Here is a 22,357-nt window from a genome sequence, read left to right on the forward strand (position 1 = left end):
TATTTTTTGAAATATGGTTTTTAAAGGATGGTTCAAATTATATATAGAATGAATAATCAGTAATTTGATGAGGTTATTGGTTTAATTAATATTAGATAAGAACGAGAAAAGAGTAACCATTATTGATAGAAGCCTGTTTTGGGTGTAATTGGATGACTAACAACATCAAGCTGCTTGTACATTTGTATATAAATTTTATCAGTATTTAACAGGAAACTGATAACTAAAATTGCAGACAAACACGTCGATCGCAATTTACTTTGTATTCATTTTTGTCTTAAGACGCTTAGTAATACGTTAGACCTGTGTGTCTCATTCTTTCACTGTGTGCTTCATTCTTTTCAGTACACATTACTTTATTTTTTTCTATATGTGAATGTAAACGTCTGACTACACAACAATCTACCGCCTGTTTCTACTTCCAATATGGCTACCGAGTCTACAAACAAGTAAGTGTATTTATGTGATATTTTCGTGTCGATGCCCCCAAAAAAGTAGGCCTCACCAACCGGACTGTCTTGTAAATTAAAACCGATGTCAATATAAAAATGTTTGTATAATTTTAAAATTATTCTAAACATTTAGTTTACATGAAATACTTTATTTACTATCAGTCATCTTACAGTTTACTTCTATCTTGACAGTGCAACTTTTATCATATTTTTTTCATATATTTACTCTTACAATACTACATTTTAACTTCTTAAAAACTGTAATTTCATGAAATATGAATATTTGAATATATAATAACTATTTTCTATAGTTAATTAGCACTCATTGACCAAATACTTTCTCTTGATTAACTTTTGAGGTTATGAAATTGACTGATGTTTTTTCATATTAAAAACAGTGCTTGTTTATGTATCTTTTTTTTTTTAGTCGAAGCTTTAAATAACATAGTTAATTTTATTATTAAAAAATATTTTATATCAATTTAATAATAGAATTGAATTTATATTTTATTTAAAAATGAATATACATACACTTGGTCTTTGAGAAGTAAATAAACATTAAAAATTGGAATTTTTTTATTTTAAAATTACATAGTTCTAAGCCTTTTTTTTTAAAAAAAGAAAATAGCCAATGATAATTTCGTAATGAATTTAGTAAAAATAGCAAAACTACAAAACTATTCATAGAATCAAGGGAATACTAGAGAATTGTGCTGGTTATACTTGAGAAGCGTGCAATGACACTACTTAAATATAACTCGAATACACCTGTCGAGTGAATCTAAGTGCTTCCGTTTTGAAAACATATGTATTTTGCACAATTTAACTATATACAATACAATTTACATAAACATCTTTCTTTTATAATGAAGTAACGGATCATAAATTCAACATTTTGACCAATAAATACAGCTTAACTGCTTGCATCAGTCAGATTTATTATTTATTATTCATGTTTTAATGATAATAATTATATCAATAATCGGTAATTACTTTAATTATCTTCAAGGTAACTAAATTTCTTCTGATAAACTTTCTTTATCACTTTTCGAACTGAAGTCATTATATAATTGATAAATATTCCGAATTAATCAAAAAATACAATTAGATTTTAGTGATAAATGAAAGAGATAACTTTCTTATTTCACAAATACTTTCAACTATTCTGTTATTATTTTTGGCATACATCAAGAATAATTCATTATTCAGAAAAAAAATATTTTTTTTTCATTACAGATTAGATGAAATAGTTATAAATAAATTTTAGTAATAAATCATTTATATTTTTGATCTCAATATTATATAAGTAAAAATGTAATAATAATATTTATTTAACTAAAAATTTAAAAACCTTAAGAAAATTATTGGAATTTAAATGATCTATTTTTATGAAAATATGATTAAAAAAAAGAGTTATAAACATATATAATAGTTATGGGAAGGAATTTTTCTAAATACAAATTACAAAATAATAAATGTCTTAGGTGTAAAATTTAAAGATACGTAAAATCAATCACCATATTTTATTTGAGTAATAATAATGGTATGATTCTTTATCAACTTTCTAAAACACTAAAACTGACGGATGTTGAATGAGAACCCACGCAATCTTTCTTGTGTCGTCGCATTCCTCAACAACTGTGAGTCTGCGGGAGCATTGTACGACGTATGACTGTATATTTATTACATAACACATTTTTTGTAAATAATATCTATATATATACTATTACACATTAACATATTAATACAGTAACATACTCCCAATGGCCTTCCATTTTCGTTCAAGTTTTTTTAAAAAATTAAAAAAATCATTACGATTAATTTCATCCTTCAAGTAAGATTATTAATCTTTTATCAAGAGTTTAAATACTTGAAACAATATTTGTTTTTAATTAATGAAAGATTGATATATCACTTTACCAGCTTCTTAATTTTTTGAACTGAAATGATTATTTTTGATTATATTTAACTTATTCCAGATGTCCAGAACAATCGTTTTTTGCAAGAGGGGAGCACACAATGTCTGTGCCAATGTCCCTCTTTGGTGACAATCGAGCACGTCTGGTAAATCGTTTGAAAATAACAACTGGAGTGCCAACTAAAGGAGCATTTGTTGTTCTTCAAGGTGGTGAAGATGTACCTTTTAATGATACTGATGTTAACTACGAGTTTAGGCAGGTGCGTAAGATTAAAATAACATCTTCACCTGTCTAATTTTACTTTACTCTTTCATCTCAACTCATCATCGGCGCTTTTGCATGAAATTCGACCTTTGATGTTGTACATTTGTTTTTGTTACTAAGAATATTCCTCCTAATTTCAAAACCATCGTAAAGTGAAATGGAAGTAAGATATGATGGACAGGTCGATTGTACAGGTTCTGGTTATATTAATGAAATCAGCTGCGTACTTCCGGCAAGCAACAACACAACTGATACATTACAGTACTTCGTCTATTATCAAGTATAAGTAAGTTTACTTGTGTGTAGGAAGAGCACGTTGACCTGATGGTTGATCGTTTATGTCAAGACAAAATCGCAGATTTAAACTCTGACCCCTCTAAAAACAGTTAAAGGAAATTGCTTTGAAAACTATCATTTAATCTGATTGATGTTATCAAATAATTACATTAAAATCTTTATTCTTGTGACAAGATCATTTGTTTTACATTTTCTGTTAGTAATGTTATTAATTTTAACGATTAAATCATTATTTTATTATATTATCATATAAATATTTTATTAGATAGATTTTAAACTAATGTATTGATAGATGACTTGATTAATTCATTGAATTTATTTCAGGAATCCTTTTTTCAATGGTGCTTTGGTGTTGAAGAGCCTGGATGTTTTGGAGCACTGGAGGTCGCATCAGGGATATCTATTTTATTTTTTCCAAGATTACCAGCAGAGTACGAAATTTGGTGTGGTAAATTGAGTACGTTAGCAGAATTTAAAAGTCGATATGGCGTAGATGAGGCTTATTATACTGATGAAATAGCTGATGTGTTGGAAAAAAAAAATGCTGAGCTTCTTTTAACTTTAGTAAGTTGATTAATTTAATAAATATCTACCTTGTAAGTTTGTTATAGTATTAATAGATTTTTTTATTAATATAATAATATTAATAAGAAACGGTGATATTTTCTGAAAATTATTTGTTGTTTAATGTAAATTTGTTCGATGTAGAAATTTTTCGGACAATGTCTCAAAAGGTTTATATTATAATCATGCGAAATGTAGGTCGCTCATTCCAAGGTTGTTAAGTCAAAAGAACAAGCCACCCGAATGAATACACAACAACCTATCGCTAGGTCGCCATTAGTAGCACCTTACTCTGCATGACCTCGATGATAATTACTACATTTATCTTATAACTTGTCAAAATAAAAACATAATTTTGCAAAGTATTATTATTGAAAACAAAAATTTGGTCATTCAAGATATGAAATGAATTTTTTGAATACATTGTTGATTTAAAAAATATTTTTGATTTAAGAATAGTTTTAGAAAAGAAATACTTGTATAATTAACGGAAATATCATACGTTTATTTAATTTTATTCCGATCAGATTGAGCAAATAATTTGTATTCATTTAATTCATATGAAAGTTATTTGTAGGCGATAGAAATGGATAAGGTCTTCCTAACATTGCATCAGCTATCAATGAAATTAATATTTAATTGATGAAAAAAAGAACGATCAGTTGATTGATAATTTTTTAAATTTATTTTTCATTAAAAGAATTGGAAATAAATCTCTTTGATATTATTTGCTATAATTTATTCGTAGACACAAATAAATATATGCGAGTATTTTAAATGTTGAATGACATTAGATTTTTAAAACACGTGGGTTTTTGAAGCTTAATTGATAATCTATACTTAATAATAAAAGTATTTTTGATTTTTATTATATGATTCGTATTTTAAAATAGATATATATTTAAAAATTTTTATAGTAACATAATAATGATAATCTTTTTTATTTATATCATACGTTTATTGGTTTATAGCATGGTCAAAATAGCGACAGTGGATTATTTTCAAGAGAAGCCAAGTTTGATGGAATTGAGAGGTAATAAACAAGTAATTTCTTTTCTAAATATATAAATCCTTTGATGGTTTCAGTCATTAATTAAGTTTTTTTCTGTTATCAGATTCAACGTCAATAACACAATCTTGTATCCGGAAATATGTGAATGGTAACAAAATTATGAGTAATTATTTTTTTATTATTATTTTACAGTATAAGTATAAAAAAACGATCAAGTTATGAGTGATTATTTCATTTTATAAAATATGAAAAAGAAACAAAAATGAATCGCAGATAATTTCATCATTTTACTATCGTAATAAAGTATATTTAATTATTTTGAATCAAACAGTTCAATGTGAATTACTCAAGAGATAAAATTATTTACCAAAAAAAAAAGTTAAAAATGATTTTATCAAACTTGAAATATTTATCATCATTGTTGAAATTAAATTTTCAATTTATCAACGGAAGATACTACAAAAGTCATGAACAAATTATCAATAATTCTGAACCATTCATAATGTCTACAGTGATTTATCATAAAAATAATATAATACAAGAATTACCTATCATCGTTCGTACAATTAAAAATATTGATGTTTTACTGGATAGGAATAAAGAAAAAAACTTCAAGCATATTTTTACCGACTATTTACGGGAAAAAATTAAAATTAAAAAAGGAAAAATTTTATGTACAACTATCAGTGATGAAAAATTAAATTCGATGAGTATTTTTCTACAAAAAAATTATAAAAAACGTCGTAGAAAGAATATCGATGAAGACATTGCTACAAATGATGATGAAGAAGAACAAGCAAAGATAGTTTCAATTTTTAATGAATTAGATTTCAATATATTTGAACTTTCATCAAATTCTCAAAAATTTCGAAACTATCTATCAAAATTCATTTTTAATAAAACTATTAAGCTTCTAGAAATCATAATTATTCAAGAAATAAATTCTCGTATTGCTTTGAAAGTTTTAAAACAGCTCGTTGATTATGAATATAATAATAGAAATAAAGATTTGAATTATTTATTCAATCAGTATTTTATATCAGATATAAATAGAAGAAATATTTTATTGAAAGAACTAATCGAAATGATAGTCAGCAGCAAAAGCAATGATTTAATAATAGAAGCTTTACATGTATTGATGAAAGATAAAAGAAGTTTACCAAAAAATTTTTACAAAGATCAACTGATTAATGAAATGTTGTTGAGAGCAAGTGACGGTGAATTATCTTTAAAATATTTAATCGATGTAATAAAATCACTATCATTTTCTGATGCAGCTTTTTATCAATCATCTTTGGATATTTTTTGGTTTGGAATACAAAATAATGAACACGAAATAAACGCTGAAAATTTGGTATTATTATTCCAACTGTTGCCATTGTTTGATAAAAGCAAGATCATTATTCAAAGTATATTAATACAAAAGTTATCAAATTACTGGAAAAAATTAAATGGATCACAGATAGCACAAATAATCATATCATTTAGAAGTAATTTAGATTTGAATAAAGAATGTCTTAATTATATAAGTAAATGGGCAATGGTGTACATAAAATCGGCTTCTGAAACGGAAATTTTAGACTTTGTAAAGAGTTTGAATACTTCTAATTTATTTAACTCTGAAATAGAAAAATCACTAGAGCAATTAATTCAAATTCAAAGCTATAATATCCAAAATCCTGAATTAATTTCAGATATAATGAATTACTGTAAAAAATTTCGAGTAAGAAATCTAATTATATGCGATCGATGTAGTGAATATTTACTTAAAAATGCTGATAAAATATCTGGCAAATTAATAGCATCAATATTCATCCCTTTTGGCTATTTAAATTATCAAATTCAGCACAAAAATTTTTGGCAAACATTTGAAGATATTCTCTGTACAAAGTTTTATCAATTAAATCTTAATGATTCACTTGATGTTGTACTTGCTTGTATTTATCTCGAAAACTATCCAACAAAACTTATTAACCACGTGTTTCAATTAATTTCAAAACATAAAATTAACCGTGAAAATAAAATACAAAACTTCAACGAAGAGATTACAAAGAAATTGTTGTTATTCAATAAAATAATGACTATTGAGTATGGTTATAAATATACCGGAAATATTTTCCCTGTTGATAAGATTAATAAAAATGTATCGACAAAACTTCGTCTGGGACAAATTGAAAAGCAAATTCATCAAGAATTGACGCAAGTTGCAGGTGGAGAAGATAAATTAAGCCGAGCCGTTATTCTCAGCCAGTTATCGGCACTTGATTTGTACGTCATTGATGCAGTTATACATCCGTTTCCAATGACCTCGTCTATTTTCTCTTTAAATTACAATACAAAAGAAGAAATAAAAACTGCAGTACTAATTCATTTACCTGAGCATTATTGTCAAAGTTCTATATCTTTAATTGGGCCACAAATTATGAAGTTACGACACTTGAAAAAATTAGGATTTCGTGTGATGACACTGAATTATATGACATTATTAAAACTCAAGAATGATAATAACAATTGGCTGCTAAAATATTTGAATGAAAGATTTCAAAATGCTGAAGAACCATTCAAAATCTTATAATACTCTCTAGTACATTAATATTATTCAAATATATCTTTTACATAGCTTTAAAATTTAATTCTTCAAAATCAATTTAAATTTATCAAATTTTCATTCAAGAATTATTGTTCAAAATAAGCATATTTATAAAAAATTTTTTTTTCTAGCCGTGTTATTAAATCACCATTGGAAATTCAAGTTCTTCGATATGTGATCAAACTCAGTTCAGATGCTCATAAAGTTGTAATGCAGAGTATTCGTCCAGGAATGACTGAATTTCAAGCTGAGTCAATTTTTAAACATCATATTTATTTTGTTGGTGGATGTAGACATGTTTCTTACACTTGCATTTGCGGAACTGGTCATAATGCATCAATTTTACATTATGGTCATGCTGGAGCACCAAATAATAGAGTTTTACAAGCTACTGATATGTGGTAAATATTTATTTTTTTAGTTTAAATAACTTTTTATCAAATTTAAAATAAATTAAAAAATTTTTTTTATTCATTTATGATATTTTTTTAGTCTCTTTGATATGGGAGGAAACTATTGCGGTTATGCTGCGGATATTACGTGTAGTTTTCCAGCCAATGGAAAATTTAGCAAAGCTCAAAAATTTATTTACAATGCTGTATTAAAAGCTCGCAATGCTGTAATTGAAGCTGCTAAACCAGGCATTAGTTGGACAGATATGCATCTTTTAGCCAATGAAGTAATGCTGACTTGTTTGAAAGAAGGTGGTCTATTGAAAGGAGATGTAAAAGAAATGATAGAAGTTGGTTTAAATGAAACATTTCAACCTCATGGTCTTGGACATTTACTTGGGTTAGATGTTCATGATGTTGGTGGTTATCTTGAAGGATGTCCAACTAGATCAAAGAAGCCAGGAATTAGAAAGTTACGAACTGCAAGAACTTTACAACCTGGAATGGTATTGACAGTAGAACCTGGATGTTATTTTATTGATTCAGTAAGTATTTGAAAAATTTATTACATTCTATCCATTCTTTTTATTTAACAATTATATTTAAATTTTATATGAATATTTGTATGTTATTGGTTTTTTTTAGAGTATTTTTTGAAATATAGATCAATTGAATTTGATAAGAGACATAATATATCAATTAATGACTGTTCCAGTTACTTGATTCAGCTTTAACTGATCCTGATAAAAGCAAATTCATCAATGCTGATGTATTATCATCATTTCGTGGATTTGGAGGCGTCAGAATTGAAGATGACGTTTTGATAACGGAAACAGGTGTTGAAAATTTGACTCAAGTACCACGCACGTAAGTTTACAATCAGAGGAATTGAATGATTATCTTTTCCTCGTACTTTTATTATCATTTTCCTTTTATTTCTATTCCAGTATTGAAGAAATTGAGACTTGGATGGCGGAAGGCAAAAAATAAGCTACACTATGATAAATAAAAAATTTATATTTACACTTTTATATATAATATTATATATTTTAGAGTTTTTACATTCATTACAATTGATATATTGTCTTTATGATCTATAAAATAAAGACAAAGAACTTCAAGCCGATAATTTATTAATGTTTATAATTAGAATTATTTCAATTACTATTAATGGTAATTAAGAGTTGATTTTATTAATAATACATAACTTTTAAAGGCATTAATATAGAGTTAAAAGTTATATTATTAGAATGCCTTCATTATTTTTTAATTAAGTTAATTTTTCTAATTATGATTATTTATTAACTGTTAGCAGTGGAATGAAACCTTCAATGCTATCTATAGACAGCTTAGTTAATATAAAATTAGAAATAGTTAATATACATTAGAAAATTAAATTTAACTATATCTATTAGAGTAAATTATCAGAGAAAAATGTTAAATTTAATTTTACAACAATTTATAATATATTAGTTAGGAATATTTTCCAGAAAATTTAAGTAATTGATTAATTTTCATCACTTAAAAATAATTTACTATTCATTTACAAATAAAAATGTAATTCTGATCATTTTTGGCTAACAGGAATGTCTTTGGTGCCAAATTTAGAATTATTTGTATTTCCGTATATTAAATATTTGTTGAAGTTGAATCAATCAGATAGATAAAATTAAATTTCAATGGATCAGGAATAGAGCATTTAGAATTATCGTGAAAGATATTAAACACATTAACGTTAATGGCACCAATGATATAGTTGTTATGCAAAATGTAGAGATATTAAAATTGACAATTGTAGTGGTAAATTACGTTAGTAAATTTTATCAACAATTGACGTCGGTTACAAGGGAAAGCTCCAATTGTCATGTGAGTATTTGAGTCATAATCATACCTTGGCATGGGTGTCTTAAGCAATATAGGTGCTATATTGCACCTCTGAATTCATTGGCTAAAAGTATATAGCACCCGTTATATTCGAACATTCACGAGTTTCATCGATCCACAGAGTAGAGAGACGCCGTGCGCCGCAACGCCAACTTTTTCAAGCCGCTTCTGCTTCACTGCTACTGCTCAGCTTCGAATTTGACGCCCGTCCTAATACAACTCGTCGACAGTAACACGAATTTAACTGATAAATTTTAAAGATTATAAATTTGTTAATTTAAAATAGTTTCAATAATTTTTTAACAATTTTTTAAAAATTCAAACAAGTATTTAGTTGATAAAATAGAACTAAAGACGGTCTTCGAAAACAAAAAATGATTTCCGAATAGTGTTGTAACAATTGTGATTGTGTTGTGAAAAGTTAATTTTTTATCAGAGAAAAAATAGTGACTAAAATAAGTATAAATCTATTCTGAAAGTAAGATTTTTTAAATGTGTCTAGTTTGAAATGTTATCATGAAATTGTCTGGGAAAAGTAGAGCTGACAACGAAAATGTGTAGACATTTTGCCCGGAGGGCTCGTAAAAAAATGAGACTCATTTGAGTTCGAAGATATTATAAATAGTTATATAAATATAATTAATAACTTGAAACGTAAAAAGAAAGAAAAAAAAAAATATTTGAGCTATTTTATTCTGCTGATTCTTCAAAAAAGTTTATCAACTCATCGCAATGACATTTAATAATTAACTCAAGTGCGTAAATTTCAAAGAACGCTCAGTGGTGTTAATGAGAAAGCTTAACAGGGCATTCCGGAAAGTCTATTCTTTGTCACCAGATTGTTTTTTCAGCATTTAACTTATCAGACGTTAAAAATTAAAATATTTATCATCAAACTACCATTCAAGGTTTATCCGATTTCGTGATCGTATTGAAGAGTCGCGATGTTTTGTTTCCAGAGTCCATTCACGCGCACGCCTCGCAGTTCGGTCACGACCCCAGCACTTCCCACGCAACAGACGACCAAGAGTGGTAACACACTGAAAACTAGAAGTGGATCAGAAACAAGACGGAGTTCAGAAGCTGTTAGTGAAGGATCAGGATCATCATCAATTCAATATATCGATAACGAAGTTTCAATATCTGCAAGTAGTAGTACTGATACACTTCCTGGAATTAAAGCAGATTATTTAGAAATTGATCCACTATCACCGGACTCAACACCACTGGATACTCTGGACATATCCGTAACAACGAATGATATAGAAGAAGCTTCTTTGCCAGAAGCTACCGGACGATGGAGAAGAAAATTACTGGGATCAGATTCATCAGCTTCTAATGAAGATGTCAACTCGTCTTCACCATTCTCCAACATCTCAACATCTTCTTCATCCTCGAAGAACTGCCAAAGGTCTTCGCGACTTTTATCAACTCCACTTATGACTAGAGAAGACGTTGACATCAAGAAGAAGATGGTGGGAGGCATCAAGGCTAGCTCCGCCAATGACATACCATCATTGGATGGATTCAGCGAAGAGGAGGTAGAGGAGGAGGAGGAAGAGGAAGACGAAAGTTGCTGTGAAGCTGAAACAGAAACTGAGGAAGGTTCTTCACTGCCGTCTAGTCCAGCCGCTGCGATTTCGGTCGGTCTTGCTCCCGTTCAAGTTCCATATTATTCTTTTCTATCTGTGAATGGCGGCGCGATGCGACAAGAAACCACGAGCACGAGTTCACCCCAATTGTCGTCTGGCGTCGCAACGAGGTCCAATGACTCTGAGCCCTCGGCGACGATCGAGACTAGTTCCGTGACTGGCAAGTGTACGCCTGTTGGTATGAGTCTTAAAAAAACTGATACCCTGGATCCACCAAGTTTACCAGCTGCACGCTCGTGTCCCAATCTTGAACAACAATCTGGATGTTTATCTACCAGTGGATCCTCTAGTCCAAGTCCAAGTCCTGGACCTGCTGGCCCAAGGTTCAAACCCGTTGAAGAAGGTGACATTCAGGTGTGCTATCTCAATCATACTAGAACACTAGTCAGCAAAATATTATCAAGTAAATTCCTTCGACGTTGGGAAACTCATCATCTGTACTTAAATGATGCTTGCTTATCATCTAAAACGGTAAGTCAAATCATCGTAAACTCTTTTGTTCCTCAATAATTGTATAACATTTCATTAATGAATTAATAATGGTTATAGTGATGATTAATATTTACATTTTATTTTTAAACTTGCTGCATGGTTGGCCAAGTATAGCCTGTCTCAATAAATATTGAAAATATTGTGTTAATTATTTCGTTCTTTAAATTGACGTAAAAGTATTTAAATTTCAATAGATTATAGAATAAATTTATCATGCTGATCATTAGAATATTATTATCACTGTTTACACTTGTTTTCTAATTGAATGGTTTATAGTTAATTTAGATCACCTAACCAGCTCATTGTTTTCTTGATACTAATGTAATTTATATTTAGCATCACTTGCTGTGTCTTAAAATAAATTTTGATCAGGCCAATGTGCTCAGTTAAAGTTTTTTAAAATTTCGTCTTTTGTTTCATTTTTTTTTTATTAAAGTTGTATTCTAGAATTTAAAATTACCATTATTTACTCATTAATTGATCAAAAAAATAAGAATACTTTTATTAATTTGATGACATTTTAATTCAGTGAAACTATTAAAAAATATTTATTGGAAAAGTATGAGGGAATAATGTTAATTAATCAGTTGGGTTAAATGACGTCTATGTACATTTTAAATTTGCCTTTCATTCGACAGTTCATAACGAATCAAGAAATACTACGTAAGAATATATACATACGTCGATGTAATAAATGATAAGAAAAAGAGAGAAAGAAGCAAAAAATAATTTAAGCATAATCAAATGGATAATAAATTATAGCAAAAATGTATTTAGATTATTTTGCATGATCATTTTGGCATTCCAACCTTATGGATCTATACTTGAACTGTATTATTAATCAATATGATCAATGATTTATCGGTGAATTGATTCATACCTCAATAAATAATCATTTCTCTATAATATTGAGTTTACTTTAATCATTAACGTCACTAATATAATTTTAAAAAAATATTACATTTAAAGTACACGTTCTAATATGTATTATTTTGTTTGATAAACATCTAATTTCTTCATTTATTTATCAATTAAAGACGTCAATGGCAGTTTTAATGACGTCATTATACTTATGATAAAACTATTTATTTTGATAACAATATATAATGTTAAAATTAATTTAAAAAAAAAAAGTATCAACTAATGCATTATTATGAGAAAATTCAATAAATTGGTAGAGTAGAAACATTTGTGTTATGAAACCAAACAGCTGTAGATGAAAAAATTGAATGTAATAAATATTGAAGATATGTGACGTCTTCGCATGTGTACAAGCATTTTTCTATGAAATAAAAAAGTCACTATGTACTTCAATGAAAGAAAAGAAAGATGATGATAATATCTTAGATCTATATATTATGTCTATGTCTAAGTGTACTAGAATTTAAAGAATTTAGAGTAAGATAATAAAATTGAAACTAAACCGTTGTATATCAATTTTTTTAATAAGTTTTATTTTATTTATTTATTATTGTTATTAATTAAATTTTTTTATCAATTGAAATAAATATGTTTGATAAGTGTCATTATGAAATGACAATTTTATGTTACTATTTATTCAAAGTAAAACTCATCTCAAGTTGACCACAAACTTCTTAATCAAATGAAATAAATTAGTCCTCTTTTACAGAGAAGCATACATATATTAGCATGAGTCTATCATAAAATTGAGTTCAAAAAGGGGCGTAAAAGTATCGTTGATAAAATTCTAACTTTTAATTTAATTTTAATTAAACATGAGTTTATAATGACATTTGTTACAATTCTCTCTAAGGGTGAAAAATTAAAGAAAATTAAAACAAATTAAAAAAAAAAACTTTTCTTAATTAATAAATGTAAGGTGTTATTTAATGAATTATAATATTATTTTTTTTTGGAATTTATCTATTTTCAATCACTACTTAAAAATAATTTACTTATTTAATTTCATTTAAAATAATATTTTTACAAACGTTATTAAGAAAACATTGTTATTAAAATATTTGTTGTTAAAATAAAATATTTAAATATTTATATAAAAACATTGTTGATAATACAAATATTTAATTTTTCAAAACAAATAATTAATTATAAATAATAATACAATTTTTTTTTTTTTTAAACAACAATATAGATTAATTTTTCTAAAAAGCACACTTTTTAAAATAAATCAGTGTAAACGAGTATATATTTAATGATTTATTTTTAGATAATATATATATATATAATAGTATAAATTGTTTACTATTTTTTTATTTAACTATATAGTGAGATAAAATTTTAGAAAATAATAAATCTTGTTAAAAAATAACATTTTTTTTTATTATTAAAGTAATAATAATAAATGTTCATCAATTCATTTATACGATGACTTTTATAAAAGATTTATTTTCGCACATAAATTGTGTAGAATAAATTTTTTGCTAGATCATTTGTCGTTTTCATCACAAAAACATTTAGATGCTAGTCATCTTAACTTTATGACTCTCTTAAATGTCAGTAAAGTTTCATGTACGTTCTTTTGAAAAGACAAAAGTAAATCTTTGATCTCATGAGACTGGATGAGTCAATGTGAGAGATAATATGATGCTGTACGTCAAGTTGACGTGTCGTATAGGGCGTATTAATGTATACATAGATGTAAGACGTAAGACCAGATAGAGCACGTGTATATGATGTCAAGTAGGGTTGAGATAAATGAATGTATATTATAAATATAAAATATCATATTTTTCGCGGTTATACCCTTGTCGAATATGTTCTTGGTTGAAAATAAGGAACCTACTTCCCGTGTAGTTTGTATCGAGGATATAACACTCATGAGTCTTGCGTGCTCAGGCTTGACGTCAAAGTTGACCCTGGATATGAGTTTCCGCAGACGAAGACCGCAGATTGTCTCTGATATAGTCTTAGTCTTCATATGGAAATTAAGTGGTTTATATGGTCACAAAATCAAACATTATCTTTATAGAATATATTGTATGGTTTATCATAAAACCAGTCTTTTATTTTAATCGATCAATTTAATGCTTCATTAGTTGATACTATTGCATTCGACTTACATCATTTATATCATTATGACAATACTTTTTGTCTTTTTATCATCATTACTTCACTTATCAATCTATGTCATAAGCAATAAATAACATTTTTATTGTAGATTAGAATAATGAAACCCTTGATAATTGATATTTTTTTTATCACTTACGTAAACGATAATCTATAATTTGATATATTTAATATTGAGTTTTATTTTTAGATATATTGTATATTTTCAAATAATTATCTTCATGCTATGTTTAAATGAACTTTAATCAATGATATTTCTAAGTATATTATAACTTAAAAAACTAACAAAAAAATTACAAATATTTTTTATTACTCTATACAGACGTATTTTGAATAATTATAAATATACTTATTTTTAGTTTATCGAATTTATCTAAATTTTATCGATTGTATTAAACGCTTTTTACAATGTTTTTTTTTTTTTTTTTCTTACCAATTTCCATTTTTTACTATCTATTATTACAATAATGGAGCATTGAAAAAAACAACTTTATCTTGAAACGTTCAAGTTTGACTAGTTAATAAAATTCAACTAAAAATCATCAGCTGATTAAACATATATTTTATATAGGCTTATATGAAAGAAATTTTTACTAACAATTACACAGACTTGCTTTTCTGCCTAGAATATATTTTACAATAATCTTAGCATGTTCTCTAATAGTTATGAATTAAACTGGATGAATAGAAATTTACTTATGATTTAGCATGAAAAAACGTTACAATTTTCTTTATACCATGATCTTTTTTTTGGATTTTCAAGTTCATTCATACTTTGAATAAAATTTAATTAAACAAAAATGACATTATATAATAAAATCCTATTTTACAAAGTTCATTAACAGTCAGTAAAAGGAAAAAGATGTTTATCAAATCGTCTATTTAGCAGAATTACTTTAGCATTCGTGTTATAAATTAAATGGTAGAGATCTGATAGATAAAAAATTTCTCTCATTATACATTTACCTAACACATAAACGGTATCATATTAATCATAAACATGCATTATTTGAAATAAGCTATCTCAGATGTCATTCAAGCAATTCTGACGGAAATTCCTGACAAGACGTAATAGCGTTGATGCGAACTTTATTCTAACAGATAATAAGCTAAGTTAATAACACACGTGATTGTGCTAATCATGACAGATTTTCTTTACACATCAATGACAGATATAAAAGAAAAATTACATTCATACAAGAGCACGTTTTTATATTGCTCAATTTTGTGACAAATAGCTTATTCAAGTAGTTGATAATTTATTCTTTATTGTAGGTGTGACTTGTGCGTTATTTAATAATTATTAATATTAATTATTCTTTTTATCAAAGAAGTGTTTTATAAATCATCTTTACAAGATAAATAATCTAAAGAAATTGAAAAAAAAAAAAAATTTACTCATAATTAATAAATCAGTTTAATACTATATTAATTGTGTTGATTGTATATCATTATTGTAATTAATTTGATGCAACTAAGTGGATAAAAGTCAATTCATTTTTTAATTTATGACAATAAGTTTTAAAAAATTTGAAAGAATTACAAAGTGTGAAAACAATGTCATAAATAAGAATGTTGTTTTTCTTAATAGAAATTTCTAAATTAAATTAAACCATTGTTATAATGATTATTATTCATTAACATAACTATAACAGTCATTAAAATTCTTGTAGCACTTCTATTCACGAAAATATCATGAATTATTAATTAAATCTGTTTTTCTTGGAGTATCATGCATAATACTCTGGGCTGAATCTATTCATACTCAAAAACTCTTTTGTGTTTCAATTAGATACTGAACATTTAACAATATATTTTTTTATATCTTATGTAAATGGTGATGATATTATCCATCCTATTACACGAGTAACATTTTAAATAATTTGAAATAAAATTTGTTAAATTTGAAAGTATACTTTTGTAATAAGTGTCATCACATATGGTTTGATATATTATAGAATTTTTTACCTCATTAAATTATGTATTAAAGATAATAGAAGTTCGTTCGTATGAGAGATTTGATAAAATTTGTTTATTTTATAATTGTTTTCAGAATAATTTACATTAAATCAATGTAAAAGCTTGAATATCGCAAATACGAAATAAATTATAATGAATTAAATTCAGCATTTGAATTAACATATTTTTTTTATCACTATAATATACACTTTAGATAAAAACGTAATTATTAATTAATTAAAAAAAAAAAAAAACAGAAAATGATTAATTCATTGACAAAAATTTTGTGATAATAAATTTTATATTCTAATAACTTAACATAACCTCATCAAACAATTGAGAGTGTACATGATGCGATAAAAAACTCATTATTTTTCTATGAATATTAAACTATGTAACATAAAATATAAATCAAATTATAACAAAAACTAACACTGATCAATATTATATCGACAGATTAAAAAAACATTTTGATGAATTTTTTGTTTTTTCCTAACCCCCTAATTTGTTTCACTAAACTCTTCAAAGTGGATACAAATAATGTATCAGACCTATCGATTAATCTTTTCATCGTTAAATTAGAGACAATCTATCAATAATTATGTGAATATTTATGTGTATTGACAATAAAAAAAAAAAAAAAGAAAGAAAAAATGAAGAAAAAGGGGGATAGAGAATTCCTGATGGTTAAACTAGAACTCAACTGTCTTTGCACCCTCATTACGCTAGTGATAGTGGTTGGCATTCATTGAGGGTGGATACAAGCCAACGGGAGATTAGGTTAAGCTCACTCGAACAGTCGTTCAACCCACGGCCTAGATTCATCTCTGACGTCATTCAATCTCTTCTCTATATGCAAACGTTTTCTATACTACCTTCCCTAGTGTTCTTTCATTTTTTTATGTAGTTGAGCTATGATAAAGTACTCGAAAAAGGGAGAAAAAAACTTAAAAGCACGCGAGCGTGTAATAATTCAAACATTTTTCATCTCTACATTCTTTATGTCTGATCATTGAGGTAGTTTCTACTTGAACGTTCCACTTTGCATTCGGGCATATGTGAGATAGGTATATTTCAAAACTTATTGAGTAAGTTTCAATAAAGCACATTACCCTCGTCACCTGTCCACCATTTATGCAACTAGGCCAATCAAATTCCGTTTTAATTTTTTTTTATTATTGCATATAGAACTAACGCTAAAGTTTATTCTTTCATCGTTTATGTACAACTATAATCACCAAGTAAATGTTTTCATTTTTTAATATCTCTCCAATAATTGTCAACTATATGTATTATTATTTAATATAAAATGTACTTTCAGGTGAAAAAAAATACTGTTGTGAATGCTTTTATATAAAACAAATAATTTAAACATACAACTTTGATGTTGTTACTTTCATTGTTCCACTTGAAAGCTTTTTCAGTAATCTAAATATAAAATTATTTTCAATTACTATTTTAAAAATTAAGTGAAATATATTTTTTTTATACTGACATTTATTAAATTCTTCTTTTTTTTTTATTTCAATAAAATAGATTTTATATCTGGACATTTTATTCTCTCGATAGACTACTTTAATTGGTCAGTTGAAAAAAATTTTAGTGCATTTTTAGAGGTTAGATTGTATTTGGTGCACTTTAGGAACATGAATGGAGTAGTCGATAAGACTTGGAATGTAAAAGGATGGAGAGAAAGGGGTTATTCATAATATACCGGACGTTGCCAGAAAATGCAACGACCTAGTGACATACTTGAGTCCATTTCATCTTTTGTGAATTGCTTTCAAAAAGTCTGTATGTAGGAAATAGAAAAAAATAGTATTTTGCTATTTTTAGAATAAGTTAATGTTGGATAAAATTCCTGATTTTCTTTTATTTCTTCATCAATAATTTCCAACGACTATTGTGTTTAACGATATCGATGTAATTTTGAAAAAGATTAGACCATGTAGATACTTTATGATTAATATAACTGAAAGAGAGAAACAGTTGATATGGTTTTAAACTAGTAATTCTCTTGATAAGAGAACCGTAATAATATTCAACACATTTTGCTGGAGTACTGTTTGCTAGTCACATGATCGTTTCAATATAATCACTTTTCAATGCAATTAAGTTTCACGATCTCTTCCAACCATATACTCGATTACATCGACACACTCAAGTTGTTCGGTAATAAACTATTTCAAATCTTCAAGATAGCAATTTAATGGTTCAATCATTAAAAGTGATTTTTTTTAAATGATAAAAACTTTTAAATTGAAAATATTTGAAGAAATAGATATTTTACCTTCTTTTTTTTTATTAATTTCAGCTCACAGGATTTCTTCAGCAGCCAGTTCCTTACAGTAATATGACAGAAGTATATGCTGTTGCTAGATGGGATCCAACATATAAATATTGTTTGCGAATTGTTTTACCAGATGGTTCACTGCTTCTTCAAGCAAGTAATGCTTATACTCGAAATCAATGGTACCATTCCATTCTTTGGAAGGTAAGAATAATTCTTTATTGATGCAAATAGTGATTATCTATTGTAGTGAAAATTGAAAAAAAAATTTTTCTATAGATTTAGAAATTATTATATCTGAAATCAATGCAAGGAAAAAATTCAATTTCATTTTTTCATTTTAGAATGGAAATAATAACGTTGGTCGATGGAATAAAATTTTTTTCACGCAAAGTGATTTTCAATTGATTCATTTTCTTGAATAAAAATCTCCGAACATTTTTATTCCATCAGGTGCACAAATTACTATTGAACAAATGTTCAACAATAATAAATAGTTTAAAATAAAATTTGTAAAAACTAAAACTAATAAATGAAAAGTAGAAATGTTTTTTTTTATTTATTTATTCGTTGAATAGAAAACAACTTTTTTTATTTGAGTTCGACATTTATTGTAAAATGAGCATAAAAGATATACTATGTACTAAAAATAGCATACGTAAATATTTATTTATTTATTCTTTCAATTTGCAGAAAAGTATTTTCAAGTATCAACATACAGTGTCTACGAAAACAAAAGAAGAAGTTATTCTGAAAGAATTAAAATCTATGGTAGACTTTGCTTTGTGGACTCCTTTACAAGATGAAAGAGTCAATGGTGCACCACTAGAAGCAGTAGCGAAGCTTTTAGAAGACCCAATTACACAAAAGATTCACGAGACTGATGAGAAAAAAATTTTAGAAGCTGAAGAAAATTTTGAATTAAGAAGAGATCAGAGAAGATGGGCAGAAACAGTTCTTTCAGTTGCTGCTCCGCTTTTAGAAAAAGCTGCTCCACCACCAATTCTCGCTCGTACTCTAGCCAATCTAACTCAAGAATATCCACGGTCATCTCTTGTTCCTGCTCTTGCACCAGCAATAACTCGATGTCTCAAGCATACTGTAGATTTTGGAAAATCTCCAGATATGAGAAAACTCATTCAAATGTTTATTGCAGCACTATATGAAAATGACGATGGAGGACAATCAATCAGAGAATATATCAGTTCAATTCATGGGCCTGGAAGTGATTGTCCTCATCCACGAATTTTGCCTAATTTAGTATCAATATGTGTTGCTGCAATATTTCATAGGTAATTAAAACATTTCAATAAATCAAGTTGAAAAAGCGAACAGTAATTTTAAAAATACTTGTCAATTAATTATTAGGTTTGAAATTCGCAATTGTGAATCTGGTGAAATCCCATCCTTACCACCTCTTCAGTGTTATCTTCTAGTATTAACAATAACGTAAGTTTTATTTGTATAATTAAAACAAGTACAAACTGAGAACAATATAGATTAACGAATCAATTAAATTAGATCTGAATATGGAGATTGGAGACCTGGTCTTAGTGCGTTATTACAACCGGTTCCATTCCCTGAAGGAGCATTAGCAAATAAAGAGGTTCAGGAAGCTGTTATGTTGGGTGTAATGCGAAGGCTTACTGCTGATTCTCGTTGTACGGTTCATAGAGTTCTTCTACCTGTTCGTGAACCAAGACCAGGTTGGATTCATATCACTGCTCCGTCTAGTCCAACTTGCCCTGATGACGGCACTTTATTTGGAGAAATGGTAAGTGTATTTCAATAAGTTGTTGATGCACACTTGTTTATTAATATCTCGTTCAAGTTTTAGAATACTTGCCAAAATACTCAAATATCTCAATAAGTATCAGATAAATATAAGGTTTCGAAACCCACGAATTATTATGTAATGTCGTCATCAATAATTCTTGAAAATTTTTAAACGATTACTAATATTTTATAAACTGTTTAACTCATTTAGTAAAAACAGATTACATTTGATAGAAAAGATCTATTTTTTCTTTTCTAATGAATAAATATAGTTTTTTAATAATATTCATATTTATGAATGGTAATAAAAATTAATTAACATCTTATTAAGCACTAGTGTGAGACTGATATATCTCGTAAATTATTTTTAATTCTTACCAAGTATATGATACAAATAAAGTTAATTTTTTTGTCCTAACAAAAAATATATTATTCATAATACGTAACAATAAAAAGTGGGGAAAGCCATTTTTTATAAAAGTTAAAGTACGTAATACAACAAAGAAATTATTCACTTATACATAAATATTCTTTGCTGATCAAGTATTTATAGTTTTTTATTGAAATAACAATTACCGTTTTTTTGTCTAATTAATGAAGTATTATTCATTTCAGTTAACAACTTCATTAGGATGTTGCTGTCGACGGAAAAAGTTCATCAGTTCATTACTAAAACAAACAGGAAGTGCGTGTATTCTTTTGGCCGTAAGAGGTTGTGCTGCAGCTCAAGAAGCTCTTTGCCTTATGCTTGAATGGCGTATTTTACCCAATGAGGAAGCTAGACTTCAAGTAGTATCTGCTCTTCAATCATCACCCTCTGGAAAAGAACGTTATGCTGCTTTGTGCCAACGACAAAGAAATTTACAAGAACTGGTAATATATTTTGTTCAATTATTTACAATAATTCAGGAATTTGAAAATTTTATTCTAAATAATAAGTAAAAAATTTTTTATATTATTATGATAGCAACAAAAAGGAGGTCCAAAAAAACTGACTCTTCCTGTTCGTGCTACGGATGCCGATGTTGCTCTCCTTCTCGGTGGTGGTGCATTAGGAAACTTGGAGTGTCTTAGCTTAGCATTCACTTCAGTAACATCTGCATGTGCTGAACAGCTTATTAAACTGCCTGCCTTACGATATCTAAACTTATGGGCGACCCAGTTTGGTGATGCTGGACTCCAAATGATAAGTGAGCATCTGCAGAAACTTCAGGTGCTAAATTTGTGTGAGACACCTGTATCTGATAAAGGAATCTCTACGTTAGCTTGTAAGTATACTATTTTATAAAATTTAATGAATGACTTTTAATATCTTTTATATCTTTATTGACTATTTCAATTCTGTTTTTTTCTTTATTTATTTGATATTAATTTATTTATTTTTATGTTAATAGCATTAACAAGTCTGAGGAAACTAAATTTAAATAGCACCAAATTATCAGCTCAAACGTTTGAATCACTTAAAAAGCGTTTGCCAGCTCTTCAAGAATTTGACGTACGTTATACAGAAGCTTGGTGACCCGAGCCAATACTCCGAGCAATTTCATCAAGTAAAAACAATAACAACAATAATAATTATTACAATAATAGCGTTAATGACATTTAAAAAAGACGAAATTTACTTGGTAAAATTTCAACTCTCAATAATCGTCTTTTAACTATCAAATTATACACAAAGCTCGGAGTATGTTAATAATTATAGTCTCTCATTAAATAATTTTATTATAAAATATTTATTATTTATTATATTATAAATTATTACATAG

General features: G+C 27.3%; 2 protein-coding genes across 5 annotated transcripts; both read left to right on the top strand.

Annotated features, from left to right (window-relative positions):
• Window positions 1-214: 214 nt before the first annotated feature.
• On the top strand, window positions 215-8,616 carry Dip-C (dipeptidase C). Of its 3 annotated transcripts, none has more exons than XM_035086874.1 (9): window positions 215-449; window positions 2,432-2,630; window positions 3,257-3,496; window positions 4,468-4,529; window positions 4,612-4,656; window positions 7,230-7,499; window positions 7,591-8,035; window positions 8,206-8,357; window positions 8,438-8,616. In XM_035086874.1, exons 1-9 carry the CDS (start codon window positions 427-429, stop codon window positions 8,478-8,480), a joined length of 1,479 nt encoding a protein of 492 aa, XP_034942765.1. In that variant the 5' UTR covers window positions 215-426; the 3' UTR covers window positions 8,481-8,616. The 3 variants fall into 3 exon arrangements, with proteins under 3 accessions (XP_034942765.1, XP_034942766.1, XP_034942764.1); XM_035086875.1 differs by having other exon boundaries at window positions 443-550; XM_035086873.1 differs by lacking the exon at window positions 215-449 and adding an exon at window positions 1,962-2,118.
• A 384-nt stretch (window positions 8,617-9,000) lies between these two features.
• LOC118069093 (C-Maf-inducing protein-like) lies at window positions 9,001-22,264 on the top strand. Of its 2 annotated transcripts, XM_035086968.1 has the most exons (9): window positions 9,001-9,356; window positions 9,496-11,497; window positions 18,840-19,019; window positions 19,509-20,107; window positions 20,184-20,264; window positions 20,337-20,589; window positions 21,207-21,464; window positions 21,559-21,859; window positions 21,986-22,264. In XM_035086968.1, exons 2-9 carry the CDS (start codon window positions 10,319-10,321, stop codon window positions 22,108-22,110), a joined length of 2,976 nt encoding a protein of 991 aa, XP_034942859.1. In that variant the 5' UTR covers window positions 9,001-9,356; window positions 9,496-10,318; the 3' UTR covers window positions 22,111-22,264. The 2 variants fall into 2 exon arrangements, with proteins under 2 accessions (XP_034942859.1, XP_034942858.1); XM_035086967.1 differs by having other exon boundaries at window positions 9,001-11,497.
• Window positions 22,265-22,357: the final 93 nt, after the last annotated feature.

This window comes from Chelonus insularis, unplaced genomic scaffold (assembly GCF_013357705.1).
Source record: "Chelonus insularis isolate UGA/USDA-ARS -01 unplaced genomic scaffold, ASM1335770v1 contig_404_pilon, whole genome shotgun sequence".
Lineage (NCBI taxonomy): Eukaryota > Metazoa > Arthropoda > Insecta > Hymenoptera > Braconidae > Chelonus > Chelonus insularis.

Excerpts from the sequence above, each read along its gene's own strand:
- Dip-C (XM_035086873.1), top strand. The coding sequence starts at position 2,045 with ATGAGAACCCACGCAATCTTTCTTGTGTCGTCGCATTCCTCAACAACT. Across the intron at positions 3,497-4,467 it reads CTGAGCTTCTTTTAACTTTA|CATGGTCAAAATAGCGACAG; the intron begins GTAAGTTGATTA and ends ATTGGTTTATAG. Across the intron at positions 4,657-7,229 it reads TATCCGGAAATATGTGAATG|CCGTGTTATTAAATCACCAT; the intron begins GTAACAAAATTA and ends TTTTTTTTCTAG.
- LOC118069093 (XM_035086967.1), top strand. The coding sequence starts at position 10,319 with ATGTTTTGTTTCCAGAGTCCATTCACGCGCACGCCTCGCAGTTCGGTC. Across the intron at positions 11,498-18,839 it reads CTTGCTTATCATCTAAAACG|CTCACAGGATTTCTTCAGCA; the intron begins GTAAGTCAAATC and ends TATTAATTTCAG. Across the intron at positions 21,465-21,558 it reads AAAGAAATTTACAAGAACTG|CAACAAAAAGGAGGTCCAAA; the intron begins GTAATATATTTT and ends TTATTATGATAG.